This window comes from Strix aluco, chromosome Z, assembly GCF_031877795.1.
Source record: "Strix aluco isolate bStrAlu1 chromosome Z, bStrAlu1.hap1, whole genome shotgun sequence".
Taxonomy (NCBI): domain Eukaryota; kingdom Metazoa; phylum Chordata; class Aves; order Strigiformes; family Strigidae; genus Strix; species Strix aluco.
In genome coordinates, this window is record NC_133971.1 from 14,862,937 (window position 1) to 14,881,330 (window position 18,394).

The 18,394-nt window shown below is 37.8% G+C and overlaps 1 protein-coding gene across 1 annotated transcript in view; it reads left to right on the plus strand.

Moving 5' to 3' along the window:
• The window catches only part of HOMER1 (homer scaffold protein 1), a 95,801-nt gene that overhangs the window by 43,269 nt on the left and 34,138 nt on the right, over positions 1–18,394 (plus strand). The window contains exon 5 of the mRNA XM_074813238.1: positions 4,921–5,063. Within this exon, the coding sequence (XP_074669339.1) occupies positions 4,921–5,063 (143 nt within the window). The remainder of the gene's footprint in view (positions 1–4,920; positions 5,064–18,394) is intronic.

The window sequence follows — 18,394 nt, forward strand, 5'->3', positions numbered from 1 at the left end:
TTACTTCAAGGACTCTTTGTGAGTGTATGCGTTTTGTTTATGAGATTTGGAAATTTAAGGCATCTTTAGATGAATTCTCCTCTGTCATGTTTAGTTTACATACTGTAGGCACTGTCGCTTTTATATTGCTTGGCATCACTGGAGTCCTGCATACTCATTAGTAGGGCCAGAGCCCCTTTAGACAGTGCAGATCTCTGACAAACTCTTAAATAACAAAATATACCTGAGTCAGACTCACATTTACTTGTCATGTAGAAAAATATTAATCCTCAGTCCCTATATATCTGGGATGGTTGAGTGACTTAAAGTTCAATATCTTTCAGAAACCTGTATATGATATGATAGTGGTTTTACACTACAGGAGAGCTGTTAATCCTTTCTTCTCAAATGCATGAAATACCTATTTGTAGCTGTCTTGAATGGGAAATATATCGTTGATTTACAGGAACGCTTGTCATTTTCAATTTAAGCACTGTTTTTTCCATACAGTGTCTATGTAACTGAATGTTAGAATGGTGAAAACCTCTTTTTAAGCTAACCGCAATTTCTTCCCCCAACTCTGTAAAGTCTGGAGTGGATGTGTGAAGCTATAATGGTATGGAATAAAAACTTCATTATGGGTGAACATCTCATAAAAATGTTTCTAAAATTCTTTTACTTGCTCTAATTAACCATAGAATCATAGAATGCTTTCGGTTGGAAGGGACCTTAAAGACCATCCAGTTCCAACCCCCCCATGCTATGGGCAGGGACACCTTCCACCAGACCGGGTTGCTCTAAGCCCCGTCCAACCTGGCCTCGAACACTTCCAGGGAGGGGGCAACCACAGCTTCTTGGGCAACCTGTTCCAGTGTCTCACCCACCTTCACAGTGAAGAATTAATTCCGGATATCTAACATAAATCTACCCTCTTTCAGTTTAAAACCATTACCCCTCATCCTATCACTGTGCTCCATGGTAAAGAGTCCGTCCCCATCTTTCCTATAGGCCCTCTTGAAGTACTGGAAGGCTTCTGTAAGGTCTCCCCAGAGCCTCTCTTCTCTAGGCTAAAAAACTCCAACTCTCTCAGCCTGTCCTCATGAAGGAGGTGTTCCAGCCCCCGATCATCTTTGTGGCCCTCCTCTAGACCCACTTGAGCAGGTTCATGTCTTTCTTATGCTGGGGGCCCCAGAGCTGGACACAGTACTCCAGGTGAGGTCTCATGAGAGCAGAATAGAGGGGCAGAATCATCTCCCCTGACCTGCTGACCTCACTTCCCTTGGTTCAGCCGAGGATACAGTTGGCTCTCTGGACTGCACATTGTTGACTGTCAGTTTTCCATCCACTAACACCCCCAAGTCCTTCTCTGCAGGGCTGCTCTCAATCTACTCATTGCCTCAACCCGTGTGCTTGGCCTTGTTGAACTTAATGAGGTTTTCATGGGCCCATCTCTGGCCATCTCTGGCCCCTCTGGATGCCATCCCTTCCCTCCAGCAAACTTGCCAAGGGTGCATTCGATCCCACTGTCCATGTCACCAGCAAAGATGGTAAATGGCACTAGTCCCAATACTGACCACTGAGGAACTCCGCTCATCACTGCTCTCCACTTGGACATCAAGCTGTTGACTGTCGGGGTCACCATTAGCCGGGGTCCTTATTTCTCCAAGCGGGAACAGAAACGACGCAACACCAATGTGATGATCAGGTCGTCCATCTTTTTTTATTTTTCCTTTTCTGGTTACATTTATATTCTACTAAGTTCCGTACACGCACTCATCTATCTTCTAATAGGCTACAGGTCATCTACACGCGCTGTTCACGCGCCTCTACAAGCATTTGCATTGGTTAATTGCAATTAGCACGTAAAGCCCAAAACTTGCCAAAACTCCCTTATCTCATACCCTGTTTTGCTCAGACTTGTGTGCTTTTGCTGACCACAGGTGTTTCTCACTTATCTGCTATCTTGTGTGTTTTTGCCAGCCTTATTTTGCTTGCCTTGTCTTCGTCCTTGCATTATTCTGTCTGCACTAACTTTCTCCCAGCGCGGCCCAGACTCCTACAGTTGACCACAACTCTTTGAGTGCAACCATCAAGCCAATTCCTTATTGAGTGCAACCATCAAGCCAATTCCTTACTGAGTGTTCCATCCATCAAATCCATGTCTCTCCAATTTAGAGACAAGGATATCATGCAGGACAGTGTCAGATGCTTTGCACAAGTCTGGGTAGATGACATCAGTTGCTCAATATAATATAAAATGGGAACATATTGTTTGTAAACATATGTAAAAATTTTGTTCAGCCTAAGTGCCTTTTTCTGTTGTCTTCGTGCTTTATTCATAGCCAGCTTCATTGTAGTTGGCTGCAAATAAGTTATTTATGAGGCAGGGATAATTGTGGTTGTGTGAGAGCACCGATTAACCTGTATTATTGATGGAAGAAATACATACTAGAGTCTGATGTTTCTCTTGTACATACAAAATCAGCCCCTCATGAGTTTGCAGGCAGTGAACCTTAAGGTATTACATAACCTGTGATGTTTTGTCTGCATTAATTTTTGTCACTTGAATTTCATTCATATTAGAAGTCTATGAAAGTGCTTTACTGAAAAATAAGCCTAGATGGAACGTGCATATTTGTTTTTCTTCTGTTGAAATAGTTTTTATGCATTTACACTTGAAACATTTTAATAAGTAGGCTCTGGCTTTATGTATCTAATAATAGCATTGTAGGAATTTTAGCTTAAAGATACAAGCCATCCAGGTTTTGTAGCATGTGGTATGTATTTTTTAGAATATCTAGTGTAGTTTGGGAAGAGGAACAATTAAAAGAGAAGCTCTTGGGTCCATAAAGGCTTTCATCTAATGTCAGTAGAAACTGTTTATCAAATCAGAGGATAATAAACAAAACCATAGAATACGTATAAAATAATTCATTTGCCTGATTATCTTGACACCTCTGCTCTCATTTCACACTTAATTTTAATTCAGTTTCAGTTCAGTAAAATTGTTCTGTAAAAATTGATTTAATTTTGACTTTTAAAGTGTTAACACTTAAGATAATAGTTTTGAGTATAAACTAACAAGATTCTGCCTGAAAGTAGGTAACAGTTTGCATTCATAGAATAAAAAAATTAGTTGTAAATAACACTTTATATCTGTGGAATTAAATCAGCTAGTTATTTCTGCTTTCTAATCAGCAGGAATTTAATAAGGTGCAGAATGGAGACACTGGTGCATGTGCATTGTATTACCTGATGAGTACTAAATATAATAGAACTTCAAGTCGGTGTTAAAATGTTGTATCATCCGCTAATGAAAGTTGTGGTAAGATACATATCTCTCACTAAGTGAGAAATATGACAGAATAAAAGCAAAATCATGACACTTGTGTTGCAAATGCTTAATGTAATTTAAAGTGCAAAAAAACTGTTGAACAATGTTTTTGGTTAAGGGACACCAGAAAGATGTGGAAGGTGGTCATGACAGCCAGACCTTACTTTCTTTAAAAGAACTGAGTTTTTCCATCTAGTTAAATCTCAGACTCAAGGACAACATTTCCTATAGATGAAGGATCAGATTCGATACTGGCTTTCAGAAAGCCTTATCCTTGTAAACTAATTGAAGGCTACAACTGGAAGCTCAAAATTAAACCCTGATCTTGTAAGATCATGACCATTTTCAGCTACTTCGCAATTCCTTCTAAGGTTGCTGTTCTTCAGCTTCCTATACAGAGTGTCAAAGAGCTGGGAAGAGGACCTGCTGGCCTTCCAGAGACTCTGCTTGTACTTCAATTTTATAATACTATACAGCAGTTCTATCTGTTGCTGATGCAGATGGTATAAGGCTGTGTGGCCATAGGAGATGCTTAGCTTTTGGTAATACTGTAATACAGCTGGCCCTCTGCTGTATAGACACCACTCCATGACATTCATTGAACTTTATTCATGAAACTCTTCTATCTTAGAGTAAAATGTTACCACTTGATTACTAAAAGCCTACTAAGACATTTTAAAATTGAGGTGAGCTACTTAGCTTACATGACTCGCTTGTCTCCTGCAATAATGTATATAGGAGAGAAAATACTAAAATTAAACCACATACAGGGGCTGAAAAGCCTGTAATGTTCTAACTTAGGATGTGGGCTACAAGGGTGTACTTTGTATAAAGAAGAAGTACTTTTTGGTGACTAGAAATCAGCAAATGGTGTTTGTTGGCCAAGACACAAATGTACATGTTGGCGTGATAAAGGATGATTAAAACTGCATCAGTGCCTTCTGCTGGGAGGAAGCCATTAAGTTTTTCAGGTGTCCTGTTACACAGGCATAGTGGAAGCTGCCTGGGTATAGCTGGAGTATTCTCCTTCCTAGATAATACCATGACCAGCAAGAGTTAGGCCAGGCTTAACATGCCTACAAAAGTTTTGCAAGGACTCTGATGAAAAAGTGTCCTTTACAGATGGCTCATAGGTGAAATTGTGAACGCACCACCAATAGCCCTTCCACTGTTCACTTTGGTTAATAAACAATGTGAAAGCTAGATTCTGAAACAAATATCAGAACTGTTTTTTTACCGTGCTAGAATATAAAGTAAGAGACAAGAATCCTGGGTGTCAGTGGTCACCTATTATGTAGCAGAATGAGGGCTGAATGTAATACAGGTAAGAGAGGAGAGAGAGAGGTCTGTAATAAGCAGGAGGCTGGATACTTGCAAATAATCCATGGGTCAGTTGTGTTTTGTACAAGATAATGTGAATCTTATGGTAATATACTTCTGAATTAAATTCACATGATGAAATACGAGGGATGCTGGAAATCTGAGCCTAACGTTAGTATTACCTACAATTTGTGTATCATTTAAAAATTAGTGCTAGTGCTCATATGCACATAGCCTTCCTGAACAGGTCAGTTTGTAATTTTAATGTGTTGTTTGTTTTACTTAAGGAATCAGCCGGAGGGGATATTCAGTCTCCTTTAACACCGGAAAGTATTAACGGGACAGATGACGAGAGAGCTACACCGGAAGTGACGCAGAACTCAGAACCAAGGGCTGAACCAACCCAGAACGCATTGCCATTTACCCATAGGTACAGATTCCATTCCCACATCCTGATTAAGTGATACCTGTCTCCTTCCTTGTTAAAGGGACCTTCTTCCGTATTGTGTGAAAAAAAACCCAAACCCAACCCTCCCAAAAAACTGGACTTGCTTTCAGATTTGCAATATAATCTTTGTTTTAAGAAGAAAAACACATATGAGAAAATATCTTGGAATAAGATTTGGGGCAGTGTTATGTTATAGTTTAATCAGCTTAATGTGAGCCTTTGAACACTGGTTAGTGTAGGTGTCCCTTTAACAGGAAGCATTATTTCAGTGTCTGAGATCTTAGTAAAATTAACTGCTTCATAGAATATTCCAATTAAATTATCTTTGCACACATTCTTTAAATGACTGATAGGACTGGATGTCCACCTTTCATTGACGAGTTGTTGGAAGAAAAGGGACTCTTACAACACTTCTGGATTACGAAGTTTAAAGCAGCCTTTAATTGAACAGTTCTCTGACAGTTGAAAACATTTTTCAACTTTTTTTCGAAATATGGGAGAAGTGTAGTTCTGCTTCAGACTGAATTATAATACATTGCACTAGGGATGCTGTGCTCTATTGTTCTTTAAGAAAGCTAGGACTTTTTATTTAATGACATAAATAATGAGTTAAGATGGATATATCTCACCGGTTAGAAATTATTGTAAATGGGTCACTCTCAATAAAACATATAATATATTGAGACCATGGAGAGTAACTGAAACATTTAATAAACTTAGAACAGAGCTAGAAATACTAGATTTATTTTTTTAAACATTGTCTAATTCAGTTTAAAGAGTTTAAGAGCTCTTGATCAAAGGTAGGGGAATATAGGACATCAGATACATCATAATATTCAGCATGAGCAGAGATGGAATTGTGCAGGACTTCTTGATTTTTGTAAGAGAATAATACTATTAAAAGTCTTTGGAAAAAATAATATACATTTTTAAATGAGAAAAAAAATTATACTTTTGCACTAATTTTTTAACAGAGTGATTGTGTTTATTTTTATACTTCAACTGTCACCAGTGCATCTATTATGTTTTAGAAGAAATGGTGCTTTGTAAGAGTGCTATGTGCATGTTGAAAGAGTATTACAGATGTTGCACATCTATCAGTGTTCTGTAATGAGTTCATTTAAACTGTTTGTGTGTTGGAATTCTCTATCAATATTTTTGTGAAAAAGAGTTGTGATAAAGTCCACACATGAGCACTAGTGTGTGTTTTTCAAAGAATGATAGCTGTAAGATCTACCCTGTTGTTCTGCATATGTAAATATGTTTTATGGTATACCAGTTGTCCTTCTCCGTGGTGCTTAGTTGCTGGCTGGGATTAAGCCACGACTCCAATATAGTAACTATGCTTTGCTCTGCATTGAGCACGACTGAATGTATGTTTTGAAACTATCCAGTTGTAATTTTTGATGGTGTAAAATAGAGATTAGAAAACTTCTACGTGCTTTGCATTTTTCTATCTACTTCACATATGCAGTGTGTGCCGGGTTTTGTTTTTTTGTCCTGTTAAATACCACTAGCTAGAATTGGTCTTCTGACAATAACTCTGCATTTTGAGGGTCACTTCTCATGATGATTCTTGTAAGACCAGAGTTTTGTCTTGCTAATGGTAGCTTGAAGTTTGTTAGTGAGCTATTACTGAAGGAAATGCAAATTTTTAAATAAAATGCAAATTTTGAAATAAATTAAATTTTGGACTAGATAAGGTTTTTATGATAAATATATTTATATAATAATAGTATAATAGAGATGCATGAAACACATGCATGAAAAAGATGGAAAGTGAAGCCTCCACAATTGTGTTAGTCCTAGTTAAATGGTCATGTTTTTGTAGAGGCATTTCATCTACTAAAATGGTAACCAGGTAGACATACCTGGCTGCTTGTGCTGGTTGAAAGGATGCTCTCTGCAGGCAGTCTGCTTGCCCTGATTTAAAAGAAAAAAAAAAAAATTAAAAATTTACACCCAGATCATTGGAGACTCCTGGGCTTTTCATGTGGCAGGGGTACAGAAAGGTATTGTGTTCCTCCTTGTTCCCTGTCCTGATGATGATGTTGTGTGTTGGTGGCACATGTGCAATGGAGAGGAGTTGCGGAACTGAGCCCTTTTCTTGTGCACCCTGGTAACTCCTGCCAATCTGTGAGCCTCTTCCCCCTGCACCCTGTGTTTCAGCAAAGATAAAGTTTAGCTAGTGCTCTTGGTTGAGGACGGTAATGCTGGAAGGGCATTTGAGTGTTGTCTTGTTGGTAGCAATGCTCTTTTACATATTTGCCTTTGCTCCAGGAGCTGTTAATCAACTGCTAGGTGCTTTTCAAAAGAAAAGGAATTGTGGTCTTCCCTCCCATGAGTTCAGTTGTAGGTCACGTGAGAGTCACTGAGGCTGGCTATGCTTCACTGAAATAACAGTACCATAGCAAGTTAATTTCTTCCATAAATAGGAAAGCTATAGTCTGCTCTGGCATTGATAGTACATAGTTATCCTGTGAATAACCAGAAGGAGTCATCCTCAGTGTAGGCTGGAGCACAGGGAAGGCATGTGTGGAGCTGCATGGCAGGAGCCAGGGCAGCCATGGGACAAGCATTGGAGCTTTGTGGGCAGGATGAGGTGCCGTGGCACTGCACAGTGAGGGTGGCTGGTGAGGTGGGAAGTGCATTGCTGCTGAGAGGGTTGGCAGGCTCAGCCGAATGCAGAGTCTGTGGCAGAGGACATGGGGAAAGGCTTGAAGGGGGCTGCTGTCGGAACAGTGATATAGGTAAGGGGTTTTCATGTCTTTCTATAAACTGAAAGGACCTGGCAAGGGTTAACAAGGTCAGAAATCACAGATGTGGAGGTCATACTTTAGTCTACATCTTACTACTTATCATTTTTAATCTGCACACCTGAAAAATGTTCAATTTGATTTTGTTATAACACATCCTCACTGGCCAGATATGTCCTTTTCTGCAAGCATTCTTGCTGTTTTTTATGTCTTAGTGTAAGTAATTGAGGTCTGTTATTTCAGCAGTGTAAGTGTAGACTACATTGGCATTTATAGTTATTTTCTGACCACTTATACCCAAAAGCAGAAAACCAGCATTACTTAACTCACCAGAGTTTTGTTATTGGAACTCAAATTTTTTGTTGTTTCAGAAAATAGTTGTAAGTATTGAAATGAACATTCTCCAGTATATGTCTTAAAATCCCACTCATATCTCATGAGCATAACAGAGCAGAAGTCTAGTTCCTTTCATTTGTGCTCATCTGGAAAGTCCTAATGCTGTTCACAAGCAGTGTAACTCCAGTCAACTGCTTGAAGGATGAAGATATTAAACAGTTATGAGCCTTGCATGGAGGATAAACTGTTGTAATTAAACATCTTGCCCTTCTTTAAACTATCTGTGATGGTTAATGTTGAATTACGAAGTAATATTACTTGGGAACTTCCATATCCTATAATATACTATAGCCTGAGCCCTGGTTTAATGAGTAAATAATGTCAGAACAAATGAAAGCAAAATGTAGCCTAAGCCTGGCATTGGGATTTTTAAAAATCTTGGCTGAGACAGTGATGAATCCTTTTCTGAATGATAGCTAGTTCAGGAAGGCTTTTTTCTACCAGAAGCTAGTTAATCAAATCTAATATTTAAAATAATTAAGACTAAAAATAGTACGTATTTTTGTTCTTAAGTAAATCTTGGTTTCCTCAGACATTTTCCTTGTTTAAAAATATTTTCCACATTCTTTAAGTTGTGGTTTTTGGTTTTTTTCCAACTGAAAACTGATCATAAAATGGGGTTTAGAGAGAAAAAATAGTTGCTAAAAATTTTAACTATTTCTGATGTGACTGGCTTTTAAATAAAAGTTTTAATCTTGATGGTGCATAGTATACAATTCCTGGTCATCTGAATGAGCCCAAAGAAATACTATACTAGGCCTATTCAGCCTTAGATGTAATTCAGATACTAAAACTGAACAGTGTATCTGGTGAACTCTGCAACTGCTGCTTGGGGCTTTTTGATAACTGGTGAACTTGTTCTTTCACCCTTGGAGAGAATACATTTGTTTATAACAAGCTTTATTTAATTTTTGGCACATTATGAAGCTGATAAAACACACTTTCAGAAACAAAATGTAAGAGGATTCTTCTGGAACAAATCTTGAGAGTCTTCAATTCTCTGTCAACCATGACTTGAACCTGTTACCTCATTTTTTCTTGTAATACATAAACTTGGATTTTCTATTACATAATGTTTTGATCAGACAATATATATGTGTGTGTTTGTTGCTTGTTCGTTAAGATTCCTATTTTTGTATTCAAACAAGGTTTTAATAGGGAATTTTGACTCATTGGCTTAGTGAAAATGGACTTATTTCAAATGATGTTTATATCTTAGATATGTTACTGTCTAGATAGCTTACCATTTAATAATGCTGCATGTAAATCCAATGCTGTAAAACAAAGAAAAAACAAAAGTCTTGCTGCTAGCTCCTGTTCCTTCACTGAGTTTTCATTAAAAGTTGTATGCAGAAATCTGTTTAGTAGATTTTTCACTTTGTGTATTAAAAATATTCATTTCTACAAGCTTAAATATTTTAGTTATGTTACAGTAATGGTACTTGTGGATCATGCTGAACTGTTGAGTTGGCTTTAAGGAAAAGTTTTGAGTTAATAATTTTTGTGGTGTTTTGTAACTTGAATTTATACTCAAATCAAATTTGGATGTTCTTTATAGGGTTATGCATAGCTTCTTTACCAAGTAGTCCTGGGAGTGTGTATTACTTTTTTTTTTTTAATTCCTGTTTTTGAATATTATTTAACCTGATCATGGTATAATTTCTTGTTGTGAGGAAGCTCAGGATCTCTCAAATCCAAGCTCCTGCTCAAAGAACACTTGTGATATCAGACCAGGCTGCTCTAAGCTTTATCCAGTTGGGTTTTGAAAACCTTCTAGAGTGGAGACTGATAAAGCCAGGCTTTTAAAAAAGATTTCTCTATAACATAAAAGGCAGTAACTTGTCTTCACATTGCACAGTACTGTAATGAACTGTGACATTTTAGGGCACACTGGAGGAACTCTGGTAAATTCAATTACCCTGTTAAGAAAAGATTATTATTTCTTGAGGTACACTCAGAGAAGAAACTCAAAGGTGATATGTTCCTGCTGTCAGTGTAAGCAAAGAACTGGTTAATATAGCAACTTAGACATAGGTCTTGATTTCACTTCTGGCCCCTTGTGCTCCACCGGCAAGAGCCTGGTGGTCTCTGAAAGAAGCACACAGGGAGGGATTGCTCTCCCCTCCGACCCAATTCCTGCTGCTTCCCAAAGTCCTACACTTCTGCTGAAGGTGCTGGGATCTAACTCAAGTAGGCTATCCTTCAAAATAAAAGTTCTTGCTAGGAAATTACTAATTTGAAAGGAAGATCTTACCTTGTGTTCATGTAATTTTTTTTCATGTCCCTGACTTTCCTGATTGTGACAATTTCTGAAGATTCATTAAGGTATCTTTGGAATACATGGTAAACTATTACATGGTTTTAAACCAGTAACATGTCAAACACAGCATAATAGAGCTCATCTTGTAACATTTTCGTAAGATACCTCTAGTAATGGAAGGAGAGGTGTAGAGGACTTGTATCTGCTATTGGAAGACTGGTCATGGTTTATGTGTTGCTTAGCTCTTCAAAATGAAGAAATTCTGCAACTAATAGAGTTAATTTTAATGACTGGGGGAATGGATGACAGCCAAAACTAAAAATAGCCTAACACTTAAGAGAGTAATTTCACCATCTCCCTTGTGCACCTAAGCACTACTTCGGAGCATGTGAATTCCTGGTGTTTATTTAGAGAGAGCTCCAAGGGGTGATTCAGACAATGTGAGCTGGGTGTTTGAAATTAGATGATATAAGTTACAAGTGAGTACACTTGATACATATCTGTCAAGTATGTTCTTAAAGAGGAATATAATCCTTATGCAGTTTATATTAAAAAAAAAGGCAAACAAAACCAAACCAAAAACATACCACTTGTACAATGTAATTTTTTTCCCCCTTTAACCACATACATAAGAAAAAAAAGCCCAGTAAAAATAAAATTTTAAAAAAACCACAAAAAACCCTGTCTTTCTTAAGGAATGAACTTTCAGTTTCCAAAATGCATCCATTGTGTTGGAACCTATTCAAAGTATGGATGACATTAAAAGATTGTTAATACTTCAGCAACTGTAAACATTGACTCTGTGAATTGAGATATATGAAACTTAACAGTAAATCAGATTCTGTAGGGTGAGTTGGTTTGGGTTTTTTTTTGCTTGTGTTCATTAGTTCATAATCATTGATATTGTTAGGTATTTTCAAGAATACAATTTTCTGAAATGTGTTATTCATTTTAGGAGTCTACTCTTAGCACACAGTGTCTTTTTTGTAATTTTTAGGCATTGGTGGAGAAGTTAGTTTGTTTATTCTAGATTTTCCTAGTAATTTACTTGAATAATGAACAACAACTGTTGTGCATTTTGATACCAGTGTGTATGCTTGTTTAAATTTGTGAGCAGTGTCTGTGAGGCTTGTTTTATTGTATGATTTGTACACATATTACTCAGAATCTGCTTGTTTGTGAGTTGTAAGCTCAAACATGCAATCATCTTTTCAAGAAGAATTAAAATGATAGTTACGGAAGATCTTATGTAGACAGTTGATACCACATGTTTTCTTTACTCGTACTTCATCAGTGTTTGTGATATTGTGTAGTGAGATCATAGGAAACTGTTCAACCAGTAAGTAAGGATAAGCTGCAAACTGAACTTGCCCCAGACACCATGAAGGAGTCCGAGGTATTGTCTTTAATACACCAGAGATCTCTCTGGGTAAATTTTGCTGAAGTTAGGTCAGCATTTTCAGCTATAACCAGTATCTTTTCAGACATTTTTTTTTGAAAAGAGTATCAAAGAGAACAGACACCAAAGAAATACAGCAGGTCTCATGCACTGTTCTTCAGAAAAAACACAGTGAAAAATTTTGAGCGGAAATAGCCACATTGTAGAATTGCTTTTTATTTTAAAATCAACTGTGGAAAGACTTAATAGTTTGAAAGTACAAATGTCATGCCTTGTTTGAATTGGAAGCCTCAATGCATATTTATCATTTTTCAGCCACCCATTAAAGAAACAGAAAGCCAGTAACACCTAAAGTTACCAGGGAAAAAAAACCAACCTCACATAGCTATTGATCCTCCGGGTCTCAAATGAATTTTCTTAACAGTCTTAACCCTTGAAAAGAGAAGCCTTTCGTGAAAAACAAAGGCGGGGGGGTGTTTTTCAGGACAAACTATATTTTTCACAAAGTTTGATCACTCAAACTTCACTGCCTCCTCCTCGTTGGTTAAGAAAGTTGATGCATGAAAGTATTTCACAACCAAGGTAACGTGAACCATTCATGCACATACCTTCAGCCTGGGATTAATTCTTGATGAGGAGGTGGGGGGGGCTTTCTTCAGAGCCTGGAATTTTGACTGTTTGTAACAAGCCTTTCCTATGGCAGTCTGTTCTGCAGGTAAGAGTTATCACACAGTTCTCACCCTTCTGCACACACACGTACTTTGCCTCTCCAAAGAGAGCTCTTCAAATTATGCTCCAACAGCCACTCAAAAGTATACTTTAGAAGATAAAGGCTCCTTGTGGCTAGCGTGTAGCTGCTTCATTTCAAGTGCAAGATTTAGTCCACTTACCTTTACTAACATAAAATACAATGCTTATGCAACTATCTATGTGAGCAGACAAAAGCTAAAGAAACTTTTCCAGACTTGTTCATTTACTGTTTTCTGTCTCTAAATGGACTCTCTAGCTATAATGTGGCTCTATGAAACTGGAGAATAGTCTAGACTTGGGTTTCAGGGTACATATTCCCATCCACATAGAAATTATTGAAAAGGTTACACAGTTTTAGAGAAAGGAAATTAAAGATCATTAAAGATTTGTGGCCTTTGGGTCACTCTTAAGTATGCTACAGAACAATCTGCATCGCTATCTTATTTTTATTTTTCTGCATTTTACTCATCTCAAGGTTCACTTGTCAATTTTGGATTATTTTGTAAAATCAATACACAGAATATGGGTGAACTTGTGTAATTTGTGGTCATAGTAGAATGCCTCTGTCATATTCCCTAGAAGTAAAGGAAATTACAGTGTTGCTGAATAGTTTTGGGTTCAAAGTCCATAAGCTAAAAAACAGCTTTAAAAAACCCTCAGAAAGTAAGGGAAAACTTGGCTTTTTTTCAGTTTTGATATATTAAAATATGTTACAGGTCATAGCAATAGTATATTCTCAAAATACAGCCTTACTCTTCTAAAGCCCGTATAAGCCTGCCCCCCCGCCACAAGCCATACTTTCTTGAATGTTTGTGAAGTGTGTGTTTTTAAAGAAGGAACATCCACAGTTGAGTACTTGAATATCTTCATCCAGATTTTTTACAGTGAGGGTGACGAAACACCAGAACATGTTGCTCAGAGAAGTTGTAGATTCCCTGTCATTGGAAGTGTTCAAGGTCAAGTTGGATGGTGCTTTGAGCAGCCTCTTGTAGTGAAAGATGTCCCTGCCCATGGCAGGGAGGTTGGAGTAGATGATCTTTAAAGGTTCCTTCCAACCCAAACTATTCTGTGATTCTGTACCAGGAATTAGTTTTCTGCTTTACTGAGAAGACAGGAGCTAAGATTAAATCACCTGAAAGAAAAAAAAAAAAAGCCCAGCTCCATCAAAACAAGAAAAAAAAGGCCTAAACCTTTCAGTTAGTGGCTCTTTTCAAATGTAGGCTCTTTGTGTTTACAAATCACTTTGGTCCCTCTACACTGCACCAGGTGTAATATCTGTTTTGCCTGCTCCTCTACTCTTCTGAGATCTCTGTGTGGCTGTACCTCATCTGTCTGCTTTATTCTAAAGGAAAGGATATATGTTAAGTTTTTTAGACGGGAGGGTAACCAGCGGAATACTCAAGGGAATATTTTTAAAAAGGGGTTAAAAAAAAAAAAAAGTCTATAACTGAGTACATTTTAGTGAAGGTCAAGCTCCATTGAATGCATTTGATTGATACCAGTTTAGTTCTTTCTCTTACTGATACTGTTGAGTTGCTCTGCCTTCTGTGTTATCTCAGGTGTAGTGGTAGATCATGAGATACATGGGTTTCTCATATGAGAAGCTGCATAGATAGATAGATAGATATGCAGTTCTGCGATTTTACATATTCTGTGTGGTTATGGTTTCACTGCCATCTGCAAAGCTTGATGATAAATATACAACTATGATGACAGTATTAATGGCTGAACAATTACTATTCTTTAAACAGTGTAGAACTCATTTTTCTGAAACTTCCAAGCGGAATATAAGTAAATGTATCTTCATCCTTTAACAACTCACATTGGAGATGAAATGATCAATTTACTTCATGGATTTTTATATTCCTTTTAGTCTTTTCTGTATTACTCCATTCTTAACTGCTCCATCTCCTTGGAGCCGAGGTACACTGTGGAAACAGAAATCAGTCTGGCTAGCACCATCTTCTGCAGCTTAAGAGCTTGTCTTTCATTTTATTCTTACTGTCATTTACAAGGATACTATTAGATATGGTGTAGGGGAATTTACATTATACCTGACCTGAGTTACAAGATGCCAAGCATCTTAAGTCATGGAGCGTTTCCACTTTAAATCTTGGTGAATTATTAATTGTGGATTAATCTAAAATGCACTACATGGATCATTGGATCCATCAGTTTTGCCATTTATAAAGTGCTTAGATGGTGTATATAAAGCCCGTATGTCCTTAAGAATTAGCTAATTTTTAATCAATTAGATAACTTTCTCCTAGGGGATTGACCACAAAAGTCAAAGCCAGTGATAGCTGGCAACAAATAAATACTTGTTATGGATTCTTTTCCTGTTGAAGATAAGAGATAGATGTGCTGCTGTGCCAGATTCTGCTTGGATTAAAAGGAAGCAGAGATGGAGCATGAGTTTAGGAGGTGGCTGCAGCTCCTATTCCTTTGCTACCTCTCTGATGCCATAGTTAAAGCTTCAGCATTAGCAGCCGTACCTTGAGCAGCTGGTACGGGTTCTTCCAGCAATTTCACAGAAAGGAGGGTTGGGTAAATCTGTGCGAACGTTTCTGTCCCTTGGAATATTTTTCACTCCCAGGCACATGTGGCTTAGGTACTAACTGTGCTGTGTCTGTTGATTTCTCCAGTTCAGAGCCAACATACACTTGTCTGCATGGTGCAGAGAAATCATGGTCAACTTGAAGCCACTTGCTGGTCTTAGATATTTATTGCTAGGATTCAGCCAAATGGATTACCTCTGCCCACTTCTTGAAGGAATGCATATTTAAAGTTTGACAAAGCAGAGAAAAGCAATTTAGAAAACTCTCTGTATTAAAAATACATAACATGAGTATTATCTTAGTGTATTATTTTAAAAAAATTGTTTCATATTTAAATTAATCCCTTCTACAAAAAATAGCTTTTATCAAAGTTATGTTTTTCTAGAATTTATCTGGAATAGACCTGACTGAAATTCATAAGCTGTGTATTCTTTGAGGGATCATTTTGCATCCCTGCAACAGATGTAGGACCAAGGACCAGGAGCTCTTAATTTTCACATGAAGTAAGAAGGTTGGTTTCAAGTCTAATCCGAAAGACCCATGCTGTTTTACTAACTCTTTGGAGTGTGTTGTCTTTGTCGGATGAATTAAGATTGCTAAAGATCTCTCCCTTATTTAGAGATAGGCTTTACAAGTAAACCTAGTTAAGGTAGTAATTCCTTTGGAGAATGCTGTGGCCTGGGTCCTCTGTGGGAGAACCAGCAAATTCCACGTGACATTGGGGTCAAAAAACTGTGCCTGAGGGCCTTTCATAGCACGTGATGCATTTCCTCCCAGATAGGCACCTAAGACCGGTCAGATAAAGTGCCATCTGAGGATGCTTAACTTCTCTTAGCTTTTAGACATCTAAACCTGAGAAAGATGGTTCATCCACTAAGCCCTCTTTACCAGGTCCTCCCTTAAATTGTACCTGCTACCAACATGATGATCCAGAGTTGTGCTTCTTATTTTCTATGGAGGCAACACAGTGTCCTGTAATGCGGCATTGCTGTCACTCTGACGTGGCTCCCTGGTGGGCTGTTTCATTCACTCTCCCTGCTCTTCAGGTCATGGTTCCTGTCCAGATAGCGTAAGTCCCCGAAAGACTAGAGTAAAAGCTTGTTGATAAAGTAAAAGTCCAAAGTTGCTTTATTGTAAGCCATTTCAGAATGTGTCTGAATGCACAAACAGAATTCAGGCTCCACCTGAACAAGTTGTGTTACTGAACATAATTGCATCGTGTTGATTATTTTCTGTCACATTGCAGTTGGCAGACCCCTTGACCCCAGTTGAACTTTGATAACATTGGCCTACTTTCTGCAGACTCAGGTAGAGTTTAGGGACAGGCACGCATAAACAACAGAAGTGGAATATTTTGTCTGTCAAAATATGAAGTACTTAATATTTTCTCTTGCGGCAAGAGTTAGCTTGAAAAACAAAATGGGGAATACAGCTAAATGAAGATCAACATTTCCTGTAGTTTTTCGTCAGCTGTATGCTTTAGGGAAGCTTTCTGTACCTAAAGAGTCTCATCTTTTGAGTTCCTTTAATATCACTGTGGATGCCAGTGACATTTTGTAGTATAGGCAGAAAGCGGTTTGTTTTGATCATATAACAGGGGGCTCTGCTGAGATGAATTTAAGCTGTTGAATAGCACTTTGGTGAGATGCAGACAACTGTCAATTCATAAGCATCATCAAAGTATGTCACAATGACACCGAACAGCCATCAAGTTTTGTCTGTAATGAATTGGGTTGGCAAAAATCAGCAATGAACTAGAATGTAAGAGGGCTTTTTTAAAATCAGCTTTTAAGCCATTTAGCAAATGAAGGAAGCTGGAGCTGGGTGAAGGTGCTGAAATAAAATGTCCAGAATGTCTAGGACTCTTTTCTCAAGTACAAAATAATAAAACATCACATGTGGTCCATTTGTGGTAATGAACTTTGATTGTAGGGTTGTTGCCTTTGCAGATTTTACTCTGTGACACTGTGGTGTAATGATGTTCTGTCTTCCTGTCATGAAATGCGAAGGGTTTGGTTTCAAAATTAAAGTTAGAATAGTGGAAATGATTCTTCTGGGAGACTGCAACCACACAGGAAGTTAAGAAGTAATTTTATTTAAACATGTCTCAGTCAAAAAAAGCAAAACAAATCAAAACCCTGAAACTGAATTGACTGAATTGTAGTAAGTTATCCAACTGTGTAGTTTGCCAAAGGACAAAAAATAATTTTTTTTTCCCCTCACTATAGTGAAAATAGGTATAGAAATAAGATAGGGCTTCCTTGTCTGAAGTCAGATGCTTTTTTCATATAGTCAATATATTCAGATTAAGTCAGCCTGAATTTTAAGAGGATAGCTAAAACAGTTTCCTACATGCCCGAACTGTGATCTAACTGATCTCTGTGTATGACTCAGTGATTTAGCTGTTCACTTTATTTAGGAAATACTCTGAAATTTAAAACTGATTTAGTTACATTATAACACCGATTGTGTATCACCTTCTTTCTGAACTCTCCAGAGATTTTAGTATTCTTGTTTAATTCTACTTTAGCACTCTAGGGATCATTTGTGCTGGGCTTATGTTCAGTACAGCGGGTGGCTCAGGAGAGACGGCTTTTAAATGTCTTCACATCATGCTGTTTGCCCTATCCTTTTCCTAGTCTAGGTGCCTTATCAGAGAAAGTGAAATAGAGGTCGCAATACTAGAAAACAAACGTGCTGAAACAATGCTGTGGCACATAGGGTGAGAGCTCTGCATCTGTTTTGCTGTCTGTGAATTCACAACCACCAAAATCTATGTGCAACTTCGTACTCTTGGCATCCCTGTTGTCTTTGTGATGAGTTAAGTAAGATGTAGTGGGGAGAGAAGTGGGGAGTCAAGCTTTGTATTCTTACTTGAAATTGTTGTGTCAATTAAGTGTTGAATTGGGAAGAACAGGTCTATAAACTATATTTTTAACTTCCAGCTGAGGTTTTGAGCCAAATCATCAGCTCTATGCATTATTCTGAAGAGAAGCTGAAGGAAACCCAAGATCACTTAGTCTAGACTGAGTAAATAAGAACAAGCAACTACCAGTGAATTAAGGAAGGTGCCATGTTAGTTTTTTCTTAAAAACTGGAATTTTTTACAATAGGGGAGAGAGAGAAGCTTACATAGGGGCTGCTTCTGAGTGTTAACCTGTAATTCATACAAAACGTGTCAGTATCAGAGATTT